This window comes from Emydura macquarii, unplaced genomic scaffold, assembly GCF_026122565.2.
Source record: "Emydura macquarii macquarii isolate MOO-44397 ecotype Brisbane River unplaced genomic scaffold, CSIRO-AGI_Emac_v2 contig_1253, whole genome shotgun sequence".
In the NCBI taxonomy this organism is placed as follows: Eukaryota; Metazoa; Chordata; order Testudines; family Chelidae; genus Emydura; species Emydura macquarii.
In genome coordinates this window covers 48,467,381-48,492,160 of record NW_027131390.1, presented here as the reverse complement: position 1 = coordinate 48,492,160, position 24,780 = coordinate 48,467,381, and the positions used below count along the sequence as shown (strand labels likewise).

At 39.8% G+C, this 24,780-nt stretch overlaps 1 protein-coding gene across 1 annotated transcript in view; it reads right to left on the bottom strand.

Moving 5' to 3' along the window:
• The window catches only part of IKZF2 (IKAROS family zinc finger 2), a 115,303-nt gene that overhangs the window by 13,508 nt on the left and 77,015 nt on the right, over window positions 1-24,780 (bottom strand). The window contains exon 7 of the mRNA XM_067549810.1: window positions 1,608-1,745. Coding sequence (XP_067405911.1) covers window positions 1,608-1,745 — 138 coding nt within the window. The remainder of the gene's footprint in view (window positions 1-1,607; window positions 1,746-24,780) is intronic.

Here is a 24,780-nt window from a genome sequence, read left to right as displayed (position 1 = left end):
CTTTGCTGAGCTTGGAACCTAAGACTCTTCTTGGGGATGCTGTAGCTGGGTAAAGTCTTTGCTTCCAACTAAGCACCGTCAGTAAAAAAAGATCACGTATGTCTGAAAGTCACAATGCAGAAAAGTCCTGATCCAAAGACCATTGAAATCAGTGGAAGAATTTCTATTGACTTTATGAGCATTAGATCAAACCTAAAATGTCTAGAGTCTAGACAGAAATATCAATCTTTCTGAAAGAACCAGATTTTAAATGCTGATTTTCTTCTCCATGGCATCTATGGTGGTGGTAAATAATTGAAATTATTTAATAGAGCAGTTGAAATTTTTCTATTACAACTTTTTTTGTGTGAAAAAAGAAAGGTCATGAAAACATTACCCATTTAAAATATTTTTATGAATTTTTTCAGCAAAATTTTCTATTAAAATCAATCATTTGAATTGATTTGTTTGTTCTTGGCTTCTTGCTATACATTTCTGAAAATTATTCTTTTAAAATTTGTAAGTAATTAATTAAAATATCCCACCATGTGACTAAACTGACTAATGAACAGTTACACAGTAGCAAAAACCAAACAACAAAATCCCAACTAAACAAACAAACAGAAAGGAAAAAAGTAGGATGTTTTTAATTTTCTTTCCTTTTTTCATTTTGCAACAGTGCAAATTTTGACTGATTAAAATTATATCCTACCAGAGGACTAAGCTAAACAAAATTTTAAAAATATCATTTTCAAAAAGTAATAAAAAATTTAAAAAAAATGAAAATTGTCAATAAAAATATTTTTAAAAGGATAAAACATTTTGTGAAAAATTTCAAAACCAAAAATCCCATTTTAAAAACTAAAAACCAAAAATAATTTTGAAAGTCTGGAAAAAAATTATGGTTTTCTTTTTTTAATTTTTCAACTAGCTATTATTTATAACTAAAGATAAAACTACATTCTCATAGCCTGATAAATTGTACTGTTTGTATCTCAGTACCATAGACCTTTTAGATACGGTAGATTTTAAAATCAACTATATGTAGTTTGAAATTTCTTGCTTTTAATATCCTCTTTTGCAAGCTCCTTATACAACATGAAAAGCCTCAACAATCTTTTTTGATATACTATTTACACATACAGCATGCCTATTATGTAAAAATATTTACATATACACACTTAATGTTTTATATATATATATATAGCATACATCAAGCTTGCAAAATTCTACTTTCCTACCTGCAATGGGGAAGCTTTGTTTTCTCAAAGACTTCAATATTTTTAGAATATTCATAAGCAGTTATTTTAAAAGGTGGGCACTTAATACATTTTGTGCTTGGTCTAATCAATTTTTCATGATAATTTTGCAGGGCTGATTTAGTTACACACTCTCTCTCTCATGTACATGAGGTGAAATCCTGACCCCGCTGAAGTCAAAGGGAGTTTTGTTGACTTCACCAAGGCCAGGATTTCGCGCATGGTTTCTGTCTTAAAAACATTTGAGCTTCACTGTTCTAGGAAGAATGAGGTTATTTAAAGTAAAAAAGGAGAAAAACAAACAAACATGAAATAAGTACAGAAGTCACTCGGTGGTATAGGAGGTTCCTGAACATCATTTCCACCCACCGTGATGACTCATGACCTGCCCAGCAGCCTCCATGCTGACATTCTGAAGATAGTTGTGGCAGCGTTCCTTGTGTTCTTCCAGTGAACTGCGCTGCTTGTAGCTCCGGCCGCAGTAGTTACACTTGTGAGGCTTACCCACTGTGGAAAGAACAGAGCTTTAGGTTAAATTGTCATCTGCACCAAAGTTACATCTCTGTTACAAGCAACTAAATGGACGGAAAGACATTTACAAAGGTCATTTAAGTCCCAAAGCTTTTCTCCTTGCCCCATTTTCCCACCCCCCACGCACCTCCTCCTATCTACCACGCACATCACCCTATTGATCAATCACACTGAAAAGGAGTATCGTCAGACACGCACAAAAAGGCTGACTTGATTGCAAAGCCAATAAATAGACTACACCCATGGAGAGAAAAATAACAGTTGAATCACAACCATCTTATGACTATGTCACCAACCCTGGTGGGAAACCTCTGAGCAGTTTTGTCCATAGAGTCAGCATTTGCCCTCATAGAAGCTTACTGGCCTACTTTAACATCAAAGTGGTGGAGATTGAGTTATATGGCATGAGGGAGGTTTCTTCTGAGTTGGCTTGTTTTGCCAAAACTAGAAAGGTGAGAAATAAAAAAAAGACAACAGCAAGTTGTTTCCAGTTTTTGTGGTATGTCTGAACTGAGTGGTCAACAAGGATATATATAGGGACTGGATAGTTTAAAAAAGCAAACAAAAAACTACAAACACACACAAACAATAGGGGAAGCTGTACAGTAAAAAACAGACTAAATGTAGGCAAGAGAAAATTCCTGTATTATTTTTAGTAACACTTAAGAGCAATATGATCTGGCAAAGGTCTTAATACGTACAAAACCTGGCACCAGATCCTAGTAAAGTGCAGCCTTTTCATACCATGTCATTGAGAAACCACAAGAATAGCTTAACCCTAGGACCAGAAAACTAGCCAAATGGTGTATTTTGCCAAACCCATGTTAATAATGTTTTTAAATACATATTACATGTAGAACATGAGGGTATCCTCTAATAAGTACAGGGCTATTCATTCAGTAGTGGAGGTTTAGTAAAACACACTAGAGTGAGATTTTCAAAACTGCCAGGGGGATTAGAATGGTCAATTCTCAAATGCCTTGAAAATCTAAGTCTTAATGTCTTCTGCTAAGTCTCCCGCCGGCATAGCGCTGTCCACACTGGTGCGTCTGTCTGTAAAACTTGTCAGTCGGAGGGGGTGGAGGGGTTACACACCTCTGATCGACAAAAGTTTTACTGACCAAAGTGCTAGTGTAGACATAGCCTAAGCAGTTACACATTGGAAAACAGCTTGGCTATTCCAGATAAACTCCTTAGATGTACTGTAAGGCATGAAGAAAAAAGCCAGGTACCTTAATCTCAAGAGGCCTCAGTGTCTAGTATTAGTTAAATGCATTATTGCTTAGTCTATACAAACATTTTTTGCTACATTTCTGAGGCCCTAGATAACAAGTCTTGACTTTTGTAATTATAACAAGTGGAAGCAAAACTGGCGAAGTTATCATTTGGATTCCCACTTTCATAACAACCATTGGACAAATTGCATATCATCAGCGAGGCTGAGATTTTCAAAAGGTTTCTAAGGTGTTCATGTGCCCAAATCCCATTGCTTTTCAAGGTTTATAAAAGATGCTAAAAGTAATGGCATTCAGTGGATTTTCCATCTAATGTCAATCCAGTGTATACCTTTGCTTTTAGCTTCTTCTATAAACCTTGAAACATTCAATGGGATTTGCACACATAACCCCCCTAGGCACTTTTGAAAATCCCAGCCTCAGGGTCTCTCCACTACAAATGCAACCACATCAGAGTTTTGTAACCATGTACATAGCTCAGTTAATGTCCTTTCTATGCTACAAAAGTAATCCTTCTCATAACTGGCTCAGGGGATGTCTGTGTCCCTTGACAAAGTTGGGCTGTGTGTGAGGCCATTAACATACTTCACCAAGAATGCTCACAGCCACAATCCATTTCCTGAGAAGTGCTGTTAATACAGGTAGCAATTATGATCTAGTGCACTCACATGTCTAAGGAACTCATTTTTTAAGTAAGAAATGTCAGGTCATTGCAAATGCCTACAAATCTCTCCTCTAGTCCTTAGGAGAGCAACTCATGACAGAAGTAAAACCCACACGCAGGTTAGCAATGGGTGCCATATTTTGTATCACTTGGTAGGAAGATGAAGTACTACGAACATATTGAAAAGCACAAGGAATTCAATTTTGGGGATCGTCTCAATACTGTACTTCGTTCCATGTAGCAGAACCACCCTCCACCCCCTATCTGTATAATTGCAATCTGTGCTCAAGCAACACTTCCAACTGGATTAGCGGAGGCATTACAGGTCACAGCATTGTGCTGGGGATTATGCCTGCACAAATGTTTGCACAGGAAGCCTAACTCACGCTATTAGTCCTTGGTGCTTTGGGGGCCTGAATCACAGCCCACGGAAATGAAAGCAAAGACTTTGGATCAGGTCCTTCATGAGCATTCAGTTTCCACATTAAAAAGGAATACGAAAAAGAAAAACAAATTAAAAAATACTGAACGACACTAATGGAATATATTTATAGTTTTAGTTTAGGATATTTAGTTTCCCACCATATTTTTATGGGAAGTAATCAGATAAAAATAGTATTTAATTATTTAGTATATGTATTACTATAGCACCGAGGAGCCTTAGTCTTGAACCAGGACCCCATTGTGCAGGATGCTGTACAAACACAGAACTGGAAATATATATCACACATATTTTCATACAGAACTGCCAGATTATATTCGATAAAATATGCCTAAAGCTATAGAAACATTTGTTGTTGCATACAGAAAGACTATATTACATGTCCTACGTAAGAACAAAAGGCCCCAAAACCATAACAATGAAAGAGACCACTCCCAGAATCTCAGAAAAGGTATTTCCTTCTTTAAATGTCAGAATTTCCACACATTTAAACTCAGGTTCATTCAGACAAAATGTGGCACAGAAAACCCATAGCTCAAGTCTCAGCCTCAAATGGAAAATAGTACGACAGCCTCAGCATAAAGGACATTTCAATTTCAAAGAGAATTACCACCTTGAATCAGATAAAACATTTACTGAAATTCACAGAGGCCCTGAGATTATGAGATTAAAATGGATGGAAAAAATAAAAGCCAGACTGTTTCTGAGTTAGGAATTTCTCCAGACTTGTAGGTGGACTTTGAGAGCTGAGAAGTCTGCATGCAGTGGTGGAGAGGTGTTGTAATTTTGAGGTCACTATTCAAAATCTAGAGCAGACTTGAGTTTAGGGAAACTTCTTTTAAGTCATAAAAAGGATCAGCATAAGCAAAAGAGCCGGTATGGCACTCACACCCCATTGTGTTACCAAATGAGCTACAAGCACATAGCAGAATATGAAGGAAGTCAAAGGGAAATTACCCATGGAAAACAAAGCATCCCAGGTAATACTGTGCCATAAGCACACAACATGACAAATGCTTATAGAAGATGCTAAAAGCAATGGTGCACACTAGGTGTGAAATCCTGCCCCCCCTGAAGTTAAAGGACAACACTCATTGATTCAGTAGGGTATTTTACCCCAAATTTCTACATGCTGGAAACCATGTGCGGTTTGGAAGAGGATTTCTCCCCTTTCTAGTTCTACCTACTGTGCATAGCTCAGCACTCAGGACTCAGCACTGCCCCACTCCATTTGTCAGAGATTTGGGTCTCAATTGAAAGCCAGCTGAAATCAATGGGATTCTTTCCACTGACTTTCATGGACTTTATATCAGGAATTTACAGTCTGAAAAATTATGCAGCACTCTGAGAAAGGAATGATGCTCAAGATTTCTGAATTCAGCCTAGCAATTTGAAGTGGTCTGCTTTTGGCTTGAAAAGCTATGCTGATGTCACGTCCCGGCCTTGACATCTTGTGGTGAAGTTTAAACTACAACTGAAACTCTGACACCTCATGCAAAAGTCTGCAGCAGCTATTTTATCATCATCATTTTTGAACCAGCACGTCTGCAAAAATATTCAAGGAATTTAATTTTAGCAGCACATGTTATCAGGGGCAGGGTCATAGCTATGAATTATTATTATCATCATTTTACATTTATATTGCAATGGCTCCTAAAGGCCAAAACCAGGTTGGGCCTCATTGTGCTAGCTGCTGTACAAAGGTATAGTAAACAATAGTCCCTGATTCAAAGAGAACAATTAAGTAAAATGTTGAATTTTTAGAAGCACATTCAATGCGTTAATACTGAAAGTAACTTGGCTACAGGTACCTCCAACAATGCTATTCAAGCAGGGCTCATAGAATAGTTTCCATTCAGGAATGTCATAGTATGAAGTTCACGATGATTAGTATCGCTTTACATTTAAAACGGGGCCTTTTGTCCTGAAGGGCCCCAACTTACTTAAACAACATGTAGCGTGTAGGAGAATCATCACTGATATGTAGCTCCTGCAAGTGTGCAACATGGCAGCTGTTTAACAGCACATCACAACACTACACATTCAACGTTAGGGAGGAAAACAAAAAATACTGTTTTTTCCATATCCAACAGTTTGATAATTATAATAAATATATATTCAGTTGTGTTGAGTCCTGGAAACTTCATTATAAGAAAGATGTTAACAATTAAGAGGAAATTCTGACAAGAGGACCCAACTTTTTAGGAATAGTTTGGACAAAATTCTGCACCCAGATAAAACTAGAGCTAGTCTCCTGAGATCAGTTTTAACCAAGGCAGGAAGTACAGTTGTGTGGTTAAGGCCTGGAGCTAGGATGCTAGAGAGCGAAAGTCAATTCCTGGCACTACTAAAAACTGAGTCTGTGATCTTGCAAAAGTCCCGGAGTCTTGCCTTGCTGTTGTTCCCATATAGAGATAATTCTCTACCTCTGAGAGGTGTTATGAAAATAAATTTATGAAAGTTAGGAGCTGCTCATGCACTAGGGCAATGGAGGATCATATAAATATGTAGATGTAGAAGAACCTGGATGGTATCTACAGCCTGACAAATTAAGGACTTAAAAAGAAAAAGATGATAGCAATATACAATAAGTCGATCAGATATGGGAGTAAACAGGGAGAGGAAATATTTAGGATAGTACAGTTGGGAGTAAGGAATGAATACGAGTAATGGGATTGAATTAGAAAAGAGAAAATTTAGGCTGAATATCATCAACATTCCAGGCACATTGTCCTGTTAGGCTGGGAAGAGTCATAGGGCTTAGCTGGTACTAGGGATTAGTTTGAAAGACACAGTCAGGATAAGACAACAAAGCCTGCACAGTAACTAATGTACAATATCTCTGGCCTGTAATTAAAACACACTTTATTTTCTTGAGCAGTGTGTTCCCAAAGCTTCACAGAGACAAATATTTACATGAAAAACAGACCATGAATAAATTATCGAAAAATTAAAATCAAACCTGAATACACTCAGGCTCTGAGCAGGCTATAGCCTTGCCAGGGACAGAGACTCCTGCTCCCCCTTCAGCTCTTAATGATTGTAAATGTGTTCACTGAAATTCAAGGAGCAAATAAATATGAACATACAGAAATGTGACTAGTAATTTGGGATGAGTCAATTTTTGAGTGTCCTGTTTAAAACATCCTTAATAGGCTCTGATTCTCAAAAAGTGCCGAGCACCCACCCTCTGAAAGTCCGGCCCTTTATAAGATGCACCCAAAAGCACTGAAAATCTTGGCTGTGATTTTTAAAGGGTTAAAGCTTTGCACTTGTCAGTCCAAAACGAGATAGCAACACGTGGAATAAATTCTAATGTCTGATCCACCCAGCAGATCACTTGAAGGCTTTTCTTTTCCATAACGTGGATCAGAGAGAAAACTTTAGCCCTGAACACATACTAGTCCCATCATTGCACAAAAGCATGAGTTGGGAATGAAAGATCTGCTTATTAATTAATTGAAACACAAGAAAGCAACATGATATCATTGTTTGGGAAAAATATAACAAGAATCTTATAATAGGTTTTAAAACAGGGACCAATTCTTTAAACCATTATTCACATGAGTGAGGCTTTGCAGAATCAAGCTGTTTATATTTGCTTTTTTGTTTTCTTTTAATTCATGAAAGTACACAGGTGTTGTTTCACCTTTGAATGTTTCAGTATTGTTCTAAGTTGGGTATATAATGCAGAGTTTCTCCAAACTTGGGAAGCTTAATTCTAAAAGTACAGGTTCAAAAGTTCTAGTGTAAAATTACAAGATCAGAGCTCTAAACACAGTTTATGCAGCTGCAACAATGTTCTTGACTTTGAGCTTGAAAAAAGAGTACTCCTGTCACTTCATTCCTTGCTGGCCTGGTGTGTCAGAGACTTGAAGATTAACATTAATTATTTTGTTCACAAATGCTTTGCAAACTACTGGACTGTTCTGGATTTCATGCCCTTGTTGGCAATTGAAAGACAGCCCACCCTAACTTTCAGTACCAGAATCGACAATAAATCATCATTCCTGTCTTTAACTACTACAAACTGTGGTAGCAATCCTACCATGTAATAATGCAATCTGTAACACCTATAATACCATCTATATACTTGTAGTACAATAGCCTGTATTAAAACAATGGCGAAACATTCACACTGATTTTCACTCTTTGTTTTCTGGACACACCCACCTTCTCTATAAATACCTACTGGGCACAAAACAGAAGCCGGAGGCCTGTGCTTACCTGGCAGTTGTTTATTTAAATCAAGCAGGCTAGCAGGAAAATACTGAACAGCCAACATTTAGTCCTGCCTGATCTTCTGCAATGAGAGGTGCTAAACAACAGATTAGATATTAACTCTGAAAACTTTATCCCTGCCATAGTTTGGCTAGAATGAACTGATAAAACAAAAATAGGAAAGAAAGTTCAGAACACATTGTTCTAAATCTAAATATCTGGGCCAGGTTCTCAGCTGGTGTAAATCAGTGTATGTCAATGCCAATTTATAACTGACGATCTACCGCTTTATTTATTTAAAAAAAATACTTCCATCTATAGACATTCATGCTTTATTCTATGATTTATCTTGCATTTGCTGTTAATTATTAGCTCTGTCATTTAATCAGATAAATCAGATTGCATGTTTATTTATTCATTAATTAATTTGCACTATTTTAGAGATACAATAATGATCTCAGCTACCCTCAAGGGTAGAAACAAGTAGCTGGAGTATAATAATAATCTCTCACCACCTCTTTGTCCTTTCCAGGCCATAGGAGAAATTTAGTTTATAGGCTGGCTGGTATATATGTTTGTACGCTGTGTTTATATGTGCTGTCTCTCTGTGAGTGAGTGCTTACAGAGAAGTTATTGAGGGAAAGATGAATTTTGTGGTTAGTTCTGCTCTGCTTCCTATCTGTTGTGGAAGTAGGGTCCATAGCGTAGGCTCAGCTCTTGTGAAAGTTCTGTCTTCCAAATTCATGAGCCTTCCCTAGTTGAACTAAAGACACAGGAGCACTTTCTTTGTGGTGGGCTAACCCTATCCCAAAAGCATGTTTTGTTTAGATCATAAAAAATCCATTTTACCACTAGCTGTCACACTACCAGACAAAAGAGGGCATGCCACACTCCAACTTTGGGGATGCCAGGAAACTTGCATTTCCAGAAAAGTCCTGCAGTTTCCCTCCGCGTCAGTCTTCGCCAGGTGGTGTATGAGATTACACTGCCATGACCGGAGGGGAAAATGTCTTGTGAGCAGGGCTGAGGTGAAAAGGGCAGAGTGCTGATCATTCCGTTCAATCAGGCAGAAGGCTGGACAGACAGGCCTGATGGCGTGGGAACACTGTGATGCTTTTTTGTGGGGAACAGAATTCTGTGACAGAACACGACAGAGGTCAGGGGTGAATTAAGTCTCTGCTGATCCCTCCAGATGGGGAGGGACAAGGAAGCTCCCTCCCAGAGAGATATGTGCAAAGCATGATGGGAAAGGGAAGGAATAAAGAGCAGCCTCATCATTTACTTTCCCCCTGTTTTAAATGACTGCATGGGGACCCTGCATTTTACTAGATTAACCGCCACCTGCAACTGAGGCTTTAAGTATGATTTGCTGTTGAAGGTAGATACACTGATCCAACATGTGCTTTAATGGCTAGAAACTCTTCTGGTATATTTTCATTTGTTTGTAATTTCTTTTCCCTTGGGTATTAAGAGTGAGATTTTCAAAGCTGCCTAAAGGATCTGGATGCTCCTGTTTCATTCAAAATGAATGAGAATCAGGGCTCCAAATCCCTTGTGTAGTTTTTAAAACTCTCCACCCAAATGTTTAGCATATATGATCCAAACACACTACCTCATTCTTGCTGGATCAGAACATTATCCCAGCTTCTCAGGTACACCTAACTTCTGTGAAACTTCCATGAATTTTATAGCAGACACTGAAAGGGTTAAATGCAATTAAAACTGCTGTTTAAATAGTACTAAGGTTGTGAGATAAACTCATAAAAACCAGGAAGTTCATAAGCAACTGAACATTTGTCAACTTGCAGTCTGAAAGTTATTTAAATGCACTGGGATTTAATCACCTTTGGCTGTAATTTTCTTTTGAAGCTGGGGAACCATTGCAGGTGATATATAGGATCATTTAATATTTGGTGTTCTCTACAGCAAGTGACATCCCTATCTACAATACTTAGGCACCAAATGTGTGTGGGAGGGAGTGTGTTAAGGACAGAGATTAAGCCTTAACTGAATTTACTGGCTCTGGACTTTCTACTGCATTTCAGACCTTTAGCATTACGTTATTGTAGATGTGGCATGCTGCGTGCAAATCGATTTACATAAGAAGCCTTCTGAAATATACCAATGAGCGTCTTTGGGTTTTAACCCAGTTTCAGCAAAATACAGCTAGGAAGAAAGAAAGTGCTTTGGTTGACTTATTTTTCTTGTCTGCATGATTAGCACAACTGCCTCTAAGGAATTTAAGGAGCTGGCTGGAGTTCTTTACGTCATTTGCAACTGAAGGTTTGCATTGACCAATCCCAAATGGAGATGAACTGCTCATGCACGCAAAGCAGGGTGTGGAACCTTCAGTTCATATCAGGAATGCTGTTGGACAAACACTCCTTGACAGGTGATTCTTTCTCTTAGTAAAACAAATGTAGATTGTGGGCCAGATCTTCAGGTGATGTAAACTGGGGTAGATCTACTGGAGTCAATTTACACCAGCTCCCGATATGGTATTCTTTTCTTTAAAGTGTAATCTCTTGTACACCACAGTAAGTCCCTCTAGCATTTTACCATAACGTCCACAGCAAATGTGTGTGCTGTCCTCCCAATTCAGTCTATGGAAGGCCTTTATAGTGAGGATGCTGAATTGGCGACACAAGAGATGAAAAGCTCTGACCACTGACCGACAGTGGTTGGTACCTGCTGCTTCAGAGAAAGGTGCAGAAGACAAAGGTGGGATAATCTACCCCCTGTGATGGTCTTGTCCCTCCCAAAATATTTTTTTTTAAAAGCACTAGCTACCATAACTCTTATTATACACATAAATGTCCAATCTTTCATTAGACGTTGCTAAGTTCTTGGCTTCCATCAACAGCATGTGTCAATGAATTCCATGGTCCCAATTAAGCATGTTGTAAGGAAAGTATCTCATTGTATCAGTTTTGAACTTGATGTCTTTCAATTTCACTGAAAGTCCCCTTGTTTTTGTATTATGACACAGGGAGAACAGACACTCTGGACCTATCTTAATGTTCTGGTTTTCATTTAAATAGCTTCATTTTCCCATTTCTCCACAATATTAGAAGATCAGTTTTGAAAACAGATTTTTAACAACAAGTTGTCATGAAGATCAGAGCGACATGGGGAGGGAAAATATTGCCCAATCCTCATTTCTGCTAAGCAGCAGATTAGGAAGTTTTCACTTACTTTGGTCAAAGGCAGTAATCTACAAAACCAGCACTGCTTCCAACAACAGGAAATACAGTGACACTAATGGGCTCCCATGAGACTCTAGAATTATAATTTTTCTTCCTCTACTGCCCCAGGAGCAGTTTAGCACACCCCCCAAAGTTATCCTCACAAAGATCAACAGCTCAAGAATTCATTTGTGCCTTCTCTTTCATGTGTCAAACAAGGTCAGAGACAACACTATCTGATTGAGTCCCTTCACCCTTAAGCCTGTTAGAGTTGCTCGTGGCTTGCCTAGCAGTCTGTTTCTGAAAACTCTACCCTTAGCTCCCGGTATGCACAAGATATTATTACTAATGGGTTCCCTGGTATGTGTGGGCAAGGATACATGGAGCATAAGCCACAGACAGCTAAGGACAGAATCTTTCTGCTACTCATAGGGTGTTGAGTATAAGGACCCAGACAGAAATGATGCTGGAGTGAGCTTGTGCAACATTTGAGAGAAAAATCAGGATCAGTTTTTGTGGGTCTAATTCTGAGCAGCCTTCAGAACAGACTCAATAAGGACATATTTTAAAAGGGGGGCAGAGTCTTTATCTATACGAAAAATGAATCATGGGTATCAGACTACTTCTGTTCTAGTGAAAACCTCTACATCAAGTGCCTACCTCTGACAGTAAAGCTACATTCATCTCTGTCAGGTAATAAAATGCAGCAATTCCTGTTAGCCTTAATACCCTTCCCACTTCTTCTGGAGAGTTTGCAGTTCCTTAAAACATTCAAAATTTGCTTGTTTATAGGTGAAATTAGTCTGGCAATACAAGAACTAGAAACTGTAAAGCCTAAAAAAAGAGAAGAGGACAAAACAAATGGAAATAAAATACAGGTGTAAAATCAAACCAAAAGACTAATCCCTCCCGCATGAAACTGTTTGCATTGAAAGTTAAGGCAGGGGAGTTACAGAAAACAAATCAGGGAACTCTAAATCCACTGATGCACTGTGTGGAAGCAGAGAAGTTAAAACAGAGAACTTAGGAAACTCTAATGTATTAACAGAATTTCATGATCATGGAACAACTAAAAAAAATGCACAGGAGAAATTTTCATGAGAAAGTTTAGAGCTGCTTGCTTCTTTCCATAGTTTTAAAAAGCAGTTTGATGAAAAATATAAAGGTTATCATTCCTCAGTATCCTGAAGGAGGAAAAATCTTTGCTTTCACAAGGTTTTTTTCCTCTTTCCTATTTTAATATTACTTTTTTTTTTTTTTTTAAGTTTGAGGAAGAGTAATCTTGCAGTTAAGGCATCGGCTGGGGACTTAGGAGATCTGTGCTTAGTTCCCAGCTGTGTCACAGACTCTCTGTGTGCCCAAATCACTTAATATATCTGTGCCTCAGCTAACCACCTGCGAAACGGTGATTAAAAAGCCTTCCTTCCTTCTCTTCTTTTCCTGTGTTTTCTATCAAGATAGTCAACTCTTTCAGCAGTGAATATCTCTCACGTGTGTGTACAGCCCCTAGCACAATAGGGCCCTTTTTTTGGTTGAGGACTATAGAAATAATAATAATGTAATTAGTGAACACATTCAAAAGAAAGATCTGAAGGTGCTAGGCACCACCAACTCATACTGAAGTTAATAATAATTCAAGAGGAGGTTGGGCCCTGAGTGATTTTTGTAACTAGCCTGTATTAACTCCACCGATCTGAAGAATATTTAAACTGAGATTCTCTTGTAACCATCTGACTTCAGGAGCTGGGACTTGAAGAAAAACAGCTTTTATATTATAGCCATTTACATTTTTAGGTGTTCTTACTCCACCAGCTTATTTCCTTAGCCAGAAAACAAGCCTGCCCAAGGTTTGCCACACCCAGGGCTAACTGGGAACAGCATGCCAGGGGCCTGTGGGCTGCACAGAATTTCTAAGTAGCTATGCACACTTCCTTAATCAAAAACTGAGGCTCTCCACACCAAAGCACTTGCTCGTCGTTGTTTTTTCCTTGATAGGCAAATACAGACGCACGGATGTCTCAGTTCATTGGCAGTACAAAAATAAAGGCAGAAGCTGACCAGTTCTGACCGCCCCATGCGGGTGTCAGAGAGATGGGGACCGACAGGTAGGGTGTGAGGAGTCAGATCCGCACTTTCACCAAAGAGCCACTTGGCTCGCTGCAGCCTCTGCCGATTTGTAATGTTGTCTGAGAACTGTTGGATTACAGTGCCACCCAGGCACATCCTCCTCCTCCTCCATGTGCCAGTGCTATCACAGGCACAAAGCTATGTTCAGGGGCCAGAAGATCATGGGGCTACTGTCTCTGTGGTGGACTGAGATTCACTTCCACCAGTGAGGAATCGCTGGTGAGGGCAGGTTTAAGGCTGGTTTGCCCTTACTGGAGGCCAGATACTGGCTCTTATATGAATATCTGAGAACCCTTAATTAGGGATGGATTAATTAGTTCTAAAAAAATTGAGACCCACTAACCCCTACCCCAGATCTTCATCCTTTCCAAGGACTAAACTGAACGCAAACCTTTTGGAAGGTTCTGGATTGTTCACATAGGTCTGTTCATAGAGGTTTTATAGAATCATAGAGGATGAGGGTTGGAAGGGACCTCAGGAGGTCATCTAGTCCAACCCCTGCTCAAAGCAGACCAACGCCAACTAAGTCATCCCAGTCAGGGCTTTGTCAAGCTGCACCTCAAAACCCTCTATGGATGGAGATTCCACCACCTCCCTAGGTAACCCATTCCAGTGCTTCACCACCCTCCTAGTGACAAAGTTATACCTAATATCCAATCTAGACCTCCCGCACTGCAACTTGACAGCATTGCTCCTTGTTTTGTCATCTGCCACCACTGAGAACAGCCAAGCTCCATCCTCCCTTGAACCCTGTTTCAGGTAGATGAAGGCCGATATCAAATCCTCCCCCCTCTTCTCTTGGGCAGTCCAGTTCCCTCAGCCTGTCCTCATAAGTCATGTGTTCCAGCCCCCTAATCATTTTTGTTGCCCTCCGCTGGACTCTTCAATTTGTTAACATCCTTCCTGTAGTGGGGAGCCCAAAACTGGACACAATACTCCAAATGTGGCTTCACCATTGCCGCATACAGGGGAATAATCACTTCCCTCGATCTGCTGGCAATGCTCCTACTAATACAGCCCAATATGCCATATCTGATCTTTCACTGTTGCTAACTCTTGCAGTTTTATTTCCAGTCACACAATAATTGGTGTTTTTCTTAAAGTTCCAGCTCCTGGAATCAGGTGATTTCAGAAGAGTCTCACCTTTAGTTTTTTTTTTTTTTTTAAAGGAAGTTTCTAGCCCATATGATTGTGGAAACAAGCTGGGAACATTAACTCTAAAGGCTTAAACACCAGAAGGCCAATAAAAAGAACTGCACATTTATTATTTTACAATCTCCTAATTTTTAAGCCCGTCACTGATTTTAGGATTCTTGACTCTTGATTTTTGACTACTTGGAATTTGCAGTGCTGCAAAACCAGAAGGATTCCATTGAAAACCAAGGGATTTTTTCCTTCAGATTAACTATAATAGAGATCAGAATATCACTCCTTCTGTTTAAAAGATTTCTGTAAATACCTTATCTCTTCCTTCCTCCTGTCATTTTAAGACGTAGCATAGTTAAGATTAAGTTTCAAATCTCCATGAACGTGCTTTACTTTTACTTTACTCCCCATTTCACTTTGGCACTTTAGAGGAAGAAGAGCAGCGTTACATATGAAATTCAGAATAAAATGCCTCTTCCAAAAGATAGCTGTCTTTACTGGGGTCATGTTTTAAATTGTGTATTTACTGCATACTGAGTTTCCTTTTACTGTAGGGTCATATGTGGAAACACTGTGTACATCAGTTTTTCTTTTCATAATCTATTCCTGATACCTACAAGTATGATGAGCTCTGCTCCCAGATTTGGCAAGACAGAACAGGTTGTGCATGGACAGGTTTCTCTGACTCTCCTATTTGGATCAAGTAGGAAAAAGAAAGGGTAGAGGGTGGAGAGTATAAAGAAAAGAGGTGACGTGTTCCTTTGGAGAGAGAATGAGTAATGCAGCTGGCACACAGCCTCGCCACTGCCACAGAGAGGCAAGCACACCAATCGCACAGATTCAGCTATTTAGACAGGAGAAAGGCAAGGTGGAAATTTCACAAACAGTTCTGATATCTGAGGGATGGTGTTATCCAGGAAACAAACTCAAAACCCCACACACCTCATGCAAGATACATGAGACATGTTAACGTGGGATGTATCAGGGCAAGATGTTCAATGGAGAAGCTTGTACAGAACTATTTATGCTCTAATCAGATCGTACAAGATTTTCACCTAATGTCCGTTGGAAATTACAACAGAACTCCAGTTTCGTTCCCCTCCCACAAGCCAAAAACGCAAGACTTTCTACAGCCAAGGTTAGCTGTTCTGATGTAAGTGGCAATCTCCAAGGAAACAAGCAAAATGCATGCAGATGAATAGCACACAAATGAGGAAGATTTTATGGTCTTGCTATAATCAATTTCTCAGCAATGTATTCTTTACAGGTAATGGGTCCGTCTTCCAGTAGGAGTTTAAAAGCCCAAAATATACTGGGATCTGCCTGTCAGAGAGCAACCCTCTTCCCATGTCACATTAGCACAGCAATAGTGCAATCTGACTAGACATGAGGTGGGAGAAAAGGCAGTGCTACAATCCCCATTTTACAGATGGGTGACTGAGGCACAAAGAAAGCATATGACTTGCCCAAGGACTATCCATGTCAGGTTATCTGGCCCACATCATCATGGTCTCTTAGCCCCTCACAATCTTTTTAAATCTTTACTTCCTCTGTGAGGTAGGGCAGTTCAATTACCCTCATTGTACAGATGGGGAAGTGAGGCACAGAGAGAATAAGTGACTTACCCAATGTCACACAGGAAGTCTGTGCTAGAGTCAGGAACTGAACCCAGGTCTCTAAATCCAACTCCCAGGCCTTAACCACAATACTATCCTTCTCAGAGATCACTAAAACTTCTCACACTTGACCTACCTCACTATAAGTGAGAGGTGGCAGCTTGTAGTCTACATGAAGGTCAACTGCCTATAAAACTCATTCTCCTACCCTTGAACCAAACAGCTGGAATTTGCCAACAGTACAAAGTCTTCTCTCTTCTGGGAAGGGTTGAAGGTGGGGCATTGTGCCGTACTGACTGGTGTGTGAACTTTTCTCATTGTATTGTACTGTTGGGTGACATCTTTGCTGATAACAGGCAGGGTGCCAATGTAAGGGTATTTTTTTGGGTTTTATTCTTTTAAAAAAAAATCAAAAGAATGAACATGTTTTAATGATCACTTCTGAAAAAAACAAAAAACATATTTTGCAGCATATGAATAATTGTGCTAGTTGGTATGATAATAACCAGGTGCTCCTTGTGAAATTTCAATGGGGCATGGTGTAAGTAGTGTTCCTCTTAGTTCAGGAATGAAGATATATATCTCTTCTCTCTGTTGCAAAGCATGGAGGAGAACTTGGTGCACTATATCTGAAATCAGTACTACACAGTTATGCAAAACATGTGTGCAACTGACACCTCTTGTGTAATCCTCAGTGTTATCAACTCCTATCAACCACCTCCAGGAAGGAAGGAGGGGCATAAGGTGGGGAAAATTCACAGTTAGATCAAATAGAAAATGGGAAAATAGCCAGAGCTGCAATCAGGTGAAAATTCAGTTCCCCTGAAAGGAAACCTTCAGGATAAATTTCATTGCTTTCCACATACAATTCTAAGAAGGCATGCAGAGAATCACACATGGTTCAAAAAGGTTCACTAAAAAAATTGAGTCTCTCTCTAAATTTTCCTTCTCCGGTGATATCCATCAATATCTTAGCCCTGAAGCAATTTTAATAACAGGTTGGTCGGTGCATGGGAAAAAAATTCAGTAGAAGCCTTGTCCAACTCCACTGTGGTATGGTGTTAACCAGGTTAATTTTTTCTCCAATCTCTCTTAGTTTCCCTCAGGATGGCAAAAAAACCTTGCTCACCTTAGCAGTCTTGCTTATTACCGGAGTTACTGGCCAGTTTCTGGTCTCTATTTTACTTGGCCCCATAAAATGCTAAGTGTTAGCATGAAGGATGGGGCCCAAGACACATATTTCAGACCCAGAGCCAAAGTTTCCTAAAGTGAGGGATTTTGCAGGTCCTTGCAAGAACTGTCAAAGCCTAGCTGACTTTGGATTTGCTCCCAACATAGGCCATTCTAAGAAAGGCTTTTTCCAGTGAAAATAATATTTCCCCTGCTTTCAAAGCAGCTGCAACATCGAGCTGCTCAGATGGCGTAGATCCAAGAAAGTGTCTGGTTTTTCCTGCGCTACGGCTCACTTAAGTGAAAATCACATTTTAACATCAACAACAGGGGCAGGCTCATGACTGCCATCTTGGGTCGTCTTCGCTGAAAAAGTATCTACAGCCAGCTATGAAATTGGTGGTGTGGCAGGATTTGTGTTAAGCCTATCACAATTTTAATGCAACGACAAGCCCCAAAGAGGGCCCAAGATGAGATGTACAAATGCTGCTTAGAGTAGCACTTCTGAGCTTAAATGTCTGCTTATGTGCTTACATGCATTTTGAGCATTCCAATATAAGATGTGTCTAGTGACTGTCATATTGGTTCCCACCAAGGGTTGACCCCCCCAGGACCTCCAGAGCCTCTACATCTTGAGTTAAAGGCCCTTTTAAAATGTGTCCCTAAGTCTTCTAGTTGAAAGACTGTCCTTTATTTATCAGGCACATGGAGAGACACATAATATGCAATCCTCCTTAGGTGCCTATGTTTGCAAATTGGGTCCTGTATGTATAAAGGCCAATGTTTTAAACTGGGATGACTGAAAACTGAAACCTCAATCCAAATTAAGGAAGATAATCAGTATGATTTTTCAGAGGTATTGAACACCCACAGCTCCTAATAATTTCAACTATAGATGATCAGGTCCTTAGATTTTCTGATTCCATTTTCCCTATCAGCAAAAATGGGGTAACAATATATATCTACAGTAGCGCCTCAGAGTTACAAACACCAGCGTTATGAACTGATCAGGCAACCACACACCCCATGTGGAACTGGAAGTACACAGTGAGAAAGCAGAAGAGACAAAAAATAAATAAATAAATAAATAAATAAGCCAATTCAGTATAGTGCTGTGTTAAACATAAACTACAAACAAAAATAAAGGGAAAGCAGCATTTTTCTTCTGCACAGTAACATTTCTGCAAAGTAAATCTGTATTAAGTCAATGTTTGGTTGTGGAACAACCAGAATGTTGTGTTCAGCATTACAAACATTTCAGAGTTACGCACAACCTCCATTCCCAAGGTGTTCGTAACTCTGAGGCTCCACTGTACTTCTCATGGGTATGGTGAGGATTAAATAGTTAATGGTTGCAAAGTGAGTGAAGATGAAAAGTGCAGTCTAAATACTTTATAATTTATAATAAACGCCTTTATCATTTTGTCTGAGATAATCAGCCAGTTATCAGGATATAATACTGCAGTGGTGAGGGTAACACCATCAAATTTCTTCCACTAAGTAATTAATGCATATCACTGTTGCAAGAAGGATATGTAAAATTAAGGGGATAATACATAGATCTACATAGTCTTGGTGCAATAGACACGGGAATAGTTAACTACTTACATGGCTCTCCTTATCACAGAATCCAAGTACCTCACAATCATTAATGCCTCTTACTCTCCCACTACCACTGTGATGTAGGGAAGTGGCATTATCCTCATTTTACAGCTAGAGAACTGAGGCAAAGAGAAGATTAAAATAATTTGTCCAAATTCACAGAGGAAGCCCCTGTCTGAACTAGTTCTAATTCAGCATTTGACCACAAGATCATTCTTCCTTTGGGGCTACTGCCTCCAATTTTGGTCCCTCACAGTTTAGGATGGAAGTAGAAAAGTAGAGAAAATTCAGAACAGGGCAACAAAAAAAAGGTAAACAGATTGGGAGATAAGACAGAGGACAAGACTGAAGAATTTATAGAGTGGTGAACAGAGGCGACTCGGGGCATGTGACTATGGTCTGTAAAAGCCATCAAAATCACAATATAAATAAAGTAAAGGAATTATTCCCGGTCCCAGAAGGTGGTATTACAGGGAACAACAACCTGAAACTGAAGAAGGGATTGTGTAGGTTAAATGTTAGGAAGAGTTTCATAGCTGCAAAAGCAGATGGGCAGGGGCATAGCCTCCCAAGGGAGTCGAGAGAAGCATAACCACCTCCCATCTTTAACATATGCTGGGCCTGATTCACTACTGGGTTATAGCGCCCTGCTGGTATAAATCTGATGCAATTCAGTGGTGAATTGGGCCCCAAATTATCTATCTCAACAGCAGCTCTAGTAGTAGCGTGACAAAATAATGCAAGGGCCATGTTCTCTGCCCTGCTTGCAGCCCCTTTGTGCAGCCTGAGCAATGCTAAGTTGCTGCTGCCAGGCTGAGAATTCCCCAGGGGTCTATGGGGGGGGGGGGGGGGGGGTGACCATCAGCTGGCACTAAACTAGCAGAGGCCACACCCGCACTAGCTGCCTTATCTCGTGCGCGCAGATGCAGTGGCGGTGAAGGCGAGGACATGTAAAAGGTGGTGAGTGACATGCTGGTGGCAGAAAAGAGTGCTATTCCTCTCTGCCCAAGTTCCAAATGGACCCTAAAATCAATGGCCAGCTGTTGTAAGTTACATTCGGGCTAGGACAACCTAAGAATCAGGAAGCCATAATGAGCCCTTTGCATCTGCCCATCTCATGCTGGGCAGAGCTGGATATAGGAGAATCTGGCTCAGCATTACCAGCACACTGAGCAGCTCCAGAACTCCTGTTTTGTTCAGTGGCTGCTATTCTCTTCCATTCTCCGACCCAATGGCCTTCCAGAGGATTTTTCAGCCCCACGTGTGGCTGGATTACCTGGCTATGTGGTAAAGGCCAGTTTACTCGTGCTTACGAGCAGAACCACAATCCTTAGAAGATTTGGGTTTTTTGTTGGACGCTTGAAGAATCTCTCTGCTATTGGCACCCTTTTCCCCCAAACCACAAATGTGTGATTTTTTATTTTCTTAAAAATCAACACTCATCATTATCAGAAAGTGAGTGTTTGGTAAGCCTAGTACACCAAGCACTGTCCTCATTTGCCAAGGCACTTCTCCTATTTGTCAGTCTTATCTGTAAGAAACAGATCTTTTGGGTTTAACAGCTGGTGATTGATTCATAACTTCTGCAGCTATTAGGGAATCTTTAAGAAGGTTTATCTTTTAAAAAATACTATAAGCAAAATAAACCATAGACATATTGGCGGGGAGGGAGAGGGACGAAACTGGATCTCCTTCAGAACAATTTGTACAATAAAATTAGTGTGCGCTTTTTTTCTTTTACGGGGGTGGGCGAAGGATCCTGAATCACTTTTAGAAAACAGTGTTGGGTAATGCTAGTGTCCTGGCCAATACGGTCACTCAAGAAAAAAGGCTCAAAGGCCCAGACCCTCAAACTTATTTAGGCTCCTAACTTCCACTGAAAATCAATGGGAGTTAGAACCCTAACTGGCCCTCTGAAGATCTGGGAATGACCAAAGCTTAGTATGGGAGATATGTCTCAGCGTGTAATGGCTACTCATAATAGGTAGTTGCTGCACTACCAAAACTTACGATCATAAAAGTGCTCTGCAGGTGAAATTCCTACTTGTGCAGAGGGTCATGCCCCACATAAGCCTTCAAAATTGGGTCTCTGTGAAGTGAAGTATGAGTCTTATTCTGGAGCTCTTCATGAGAGCGAATTTCTTGGGATGCCTGGAGTACGAAAGGCCTTATATCACATCAACTCCTCTTCCTTTTACATATTTTAACCTCTCACCTTTTCAGTTCAAATTTAAAACAAGGAACCAGGCATGTGGGAAACCTAAGATATTACTGACTCTACAACAGAGTGAAGGGACTGAATGAAGAAGATACTGCAAGCCCTAACGGGAAAACAACTGTGTATGAACTAACAGCATTTAGGAATACACAGACCAATAAGCAAATAACAAAGCAATTTAATTAAGGGTAATTAATTCCACTGACTTTAACTGAAACTGCACAAGCAAAACCCTGTGTGTATGTGCGCGCACATGTGTGAAAGTCCTGCCTCATTCCGCAGAATCAGAACTCAGTAAATACAGCTACAAGTATTAGATCAGTGGTTCTTAACCTTTCCAAACTACTGTACCCCTGAAGCCTGAGTCCCACCCCCACGGGGCTGAGGCATGTAACTTAGTTTCATGGCGCCCCTGTGGCTCCAGGCAATTGCCTTTCTTGCCACCCCCAATACCAGCTCTGCACTTGCAACCCCTCTAAAACCCCAGGTTAAGAAACACTGTATTAGATCATCAAAACAAACTCTCATTGGGTTATGGAGACACTGTTAGCTGATTGTGGAAGCAGTTCCTCAATGGTATGTAGCCACCTAACTCCCACTAAAAGAAACAAGAGTTAGACGTATAAATGACCTGGAGGATCTGGACCTTACAGCCCCTGCATGCATATCACATATTTCCTTTATTGTTCATAGGGTAACCTCTCAGCTCATGTGTAACTTCTTCTCTACCCATAATATATTCAACGCAAGCAACTCCAGCTTAAAATAGTGGGTGAAATCTTGGCCCCACTGAGGTCCATAGCAAATCTTCCATAATGGCAATAGCATCATAGACTTTAAGGTCAGAAGGAACCATCATGATCGTCTAGTCTGATCTTCACAATGCAGGCCACAGAACCTCACCCACCCCTTCCTGTAATAAACCCCTAACCTCCGGCTGATCTGTTTTTCAGTACTGTGCTTGTTCTTCCAGTTTTCCAGCTGGACTGACTGAGACACTAGAAGGCGAGGTGACTTGCCCAGGCACAGATTGAGTCATTAGCTCAGGCAGAATTAGAATTCTTCTTGGCTCCTAGCCCACACATGTCCATTCCCCAAGTTTTACCTACTCCCCTCCACTGCAAGTGTGTTCTAATGACTAGTGCCTGGAGTGTCACAGAAGGCTGGAATGGACAGCCCTTATTCCTCCCTGAAGACTGCTAACTCATGCAAGTAGCACCATTGGTTTAATTGAGATTACTGTCGCGGTAAATGTCCATCAACAGGAGAAAGGGGTTTGCAATCAAGCCCATAAAAATGAGACTTGCAACCCAAAAACGTTAAGCACAGTGAGAAAACCGTCTTTCTGTAAACGGACATTTGCATGGCTAGTGCATGCCATTTTTCTTAGAAGCTGTAAGTATTTTGCTAAGATCATGCAAAATTTTCTGAGCTGCTCTTTTCAAAACAAATGCTTCACGGCTTTCCTGTCACAAATAAAAAGGATACCATTAGTTCAGTGCTATTGAGAACAGCTCTGTAATAAGAAGCCAATTTTCAAGTACAATAGGGGAAGGCAAAAGGCAAATATTTGTTACAACCATGAAAAAAAATTTCAAAAATTATTTTAAAATCTGTAAAAAAAAAAACAAAAAAACAAACCCCACCCTGGACTCATACTTTAAATTTACATCAGGAAAAATTTCTAAGACAATACACAGAAAAGCCTATGTTAAAGAGAACAGTATTAAGGCTGCAAAGTCATAGCACTGAAAAGTTAGGAAATGGCAGTATAAAAGCTGCCTGTGTAACTTTAATTCAGCCCCCTTGGGCATATGCATTATGATACAGTCTTTAATTATATGATCATATACTATTTCTTTCACAGGACCCTGGCCTTATTCAGTGCACAAGATGGCCAATTAAAGAGCAGTTATTCAATATTATGTTTTCTCCTCATTGTTCTATACATGACCCCAGGTCTTATTTACTACTTACAATTCAAACCCTACTCTGAAGACAGACTTATTAATTTCCTCATAAACTCTTCTATGGCACTCATCACCAGAGAATCTGAGTGCTACACAAACATTAATGAATTTATTTTCACACCTCTGTGCAGGGAGGGGTGGTATTATCCCCATTTTACAGATGGGGAACTGAGGCTCAAAGAGATGAAGGTCCAAAGTATTCACTAATTTTGGGTGCCCAATTTGAGATGCCGAGGACTTGATTTTTCACAGTGCTTAGCTGTATAGTAAATAACTTAGTAAATAACTGTAAGCTCAAACCCTTCATTATTTAAGGCTAGACTATGTCGATACTACACATGTTCAGTGGTATCTATGCGTTGAGTAGTGCCTTCATTTTGGAGCTATGTGCATTGTAAAGTACTAGTGAAGAAGGGTGGCATAGTATGGCTTTTAATGCTTCTAACTACTTTGAGATCCATGGATGAAGATACTACATAAGTACAAAGAAAATAGAAATACAAAAAAAAAAAAAAAAGAATAAAGGGAAAACTGCCAACTCAAAATCCAAGCACAGTGTAGTTGTAGCTGTGGCAGTCCCACGATATTAGAAAGATAAGGTGGGTGAGGTAATATCTTTTATTGGATCAACTTCTGTTGGTGAGAAAGACAAGTATCAGAGCTAAATGTACTTAGGTATGATGCTCCATGTACCTTTCCCAGATGCGAAGAAGAGCTCTGTGTGGCTCAAAAGCTTGTCTCTCTCATCAACAGAAATGAACTCAAAATCTAGTCAGTTTAAAAAAAAGTTAAAAGTAGTTTCAGGTACTTTAGCGGCCTCTGAGATGCTAATTTCTATGGGTTTACATTCACTTTTTCCTATTTTTTTTTAATGTCTTCCTTTCCTCCCTTTTTGTGTGAAAGACCCACACACACAAGAGTGGAAAGCTGACTAACTGACTACACAGGGGAAACAGTAAAACTGACTAAGTGGTGTCATAAACACAAACTGCTGACAAATTCAGAGACTAAACAAGCAGAAAAATTAGATGTTTAAAAAAATGCACCAGTCTCTTTCTCCTATAGTACTCTTGGGTGTTTCTTGTTACGGATAGTACATAAACAATATTTCAGAGAAAAATGTGATATTTAATTTGATGGCGTACTTTCCATTACTAAAATTCATTTTAAGGGAAAGAGTTGAAATTCACATGTTGAAATAATGCCTCAGCACAGCAAATCAGCATAGCTCTCCTGATTTAAGTGAAGAAATGCTGATTTAAACCACTTCTATCAACTCTGGCTCAATACGTAGTGCTTTCACTTAAAAAAAAATTATATGGAAAGAGTACCAGATTAATACCAGTCTGAGGTCTCATATTTCATCATTATCTTCATGCCCTTATTTTTAGGTTTCATCTCTGATGTGCCTAGTT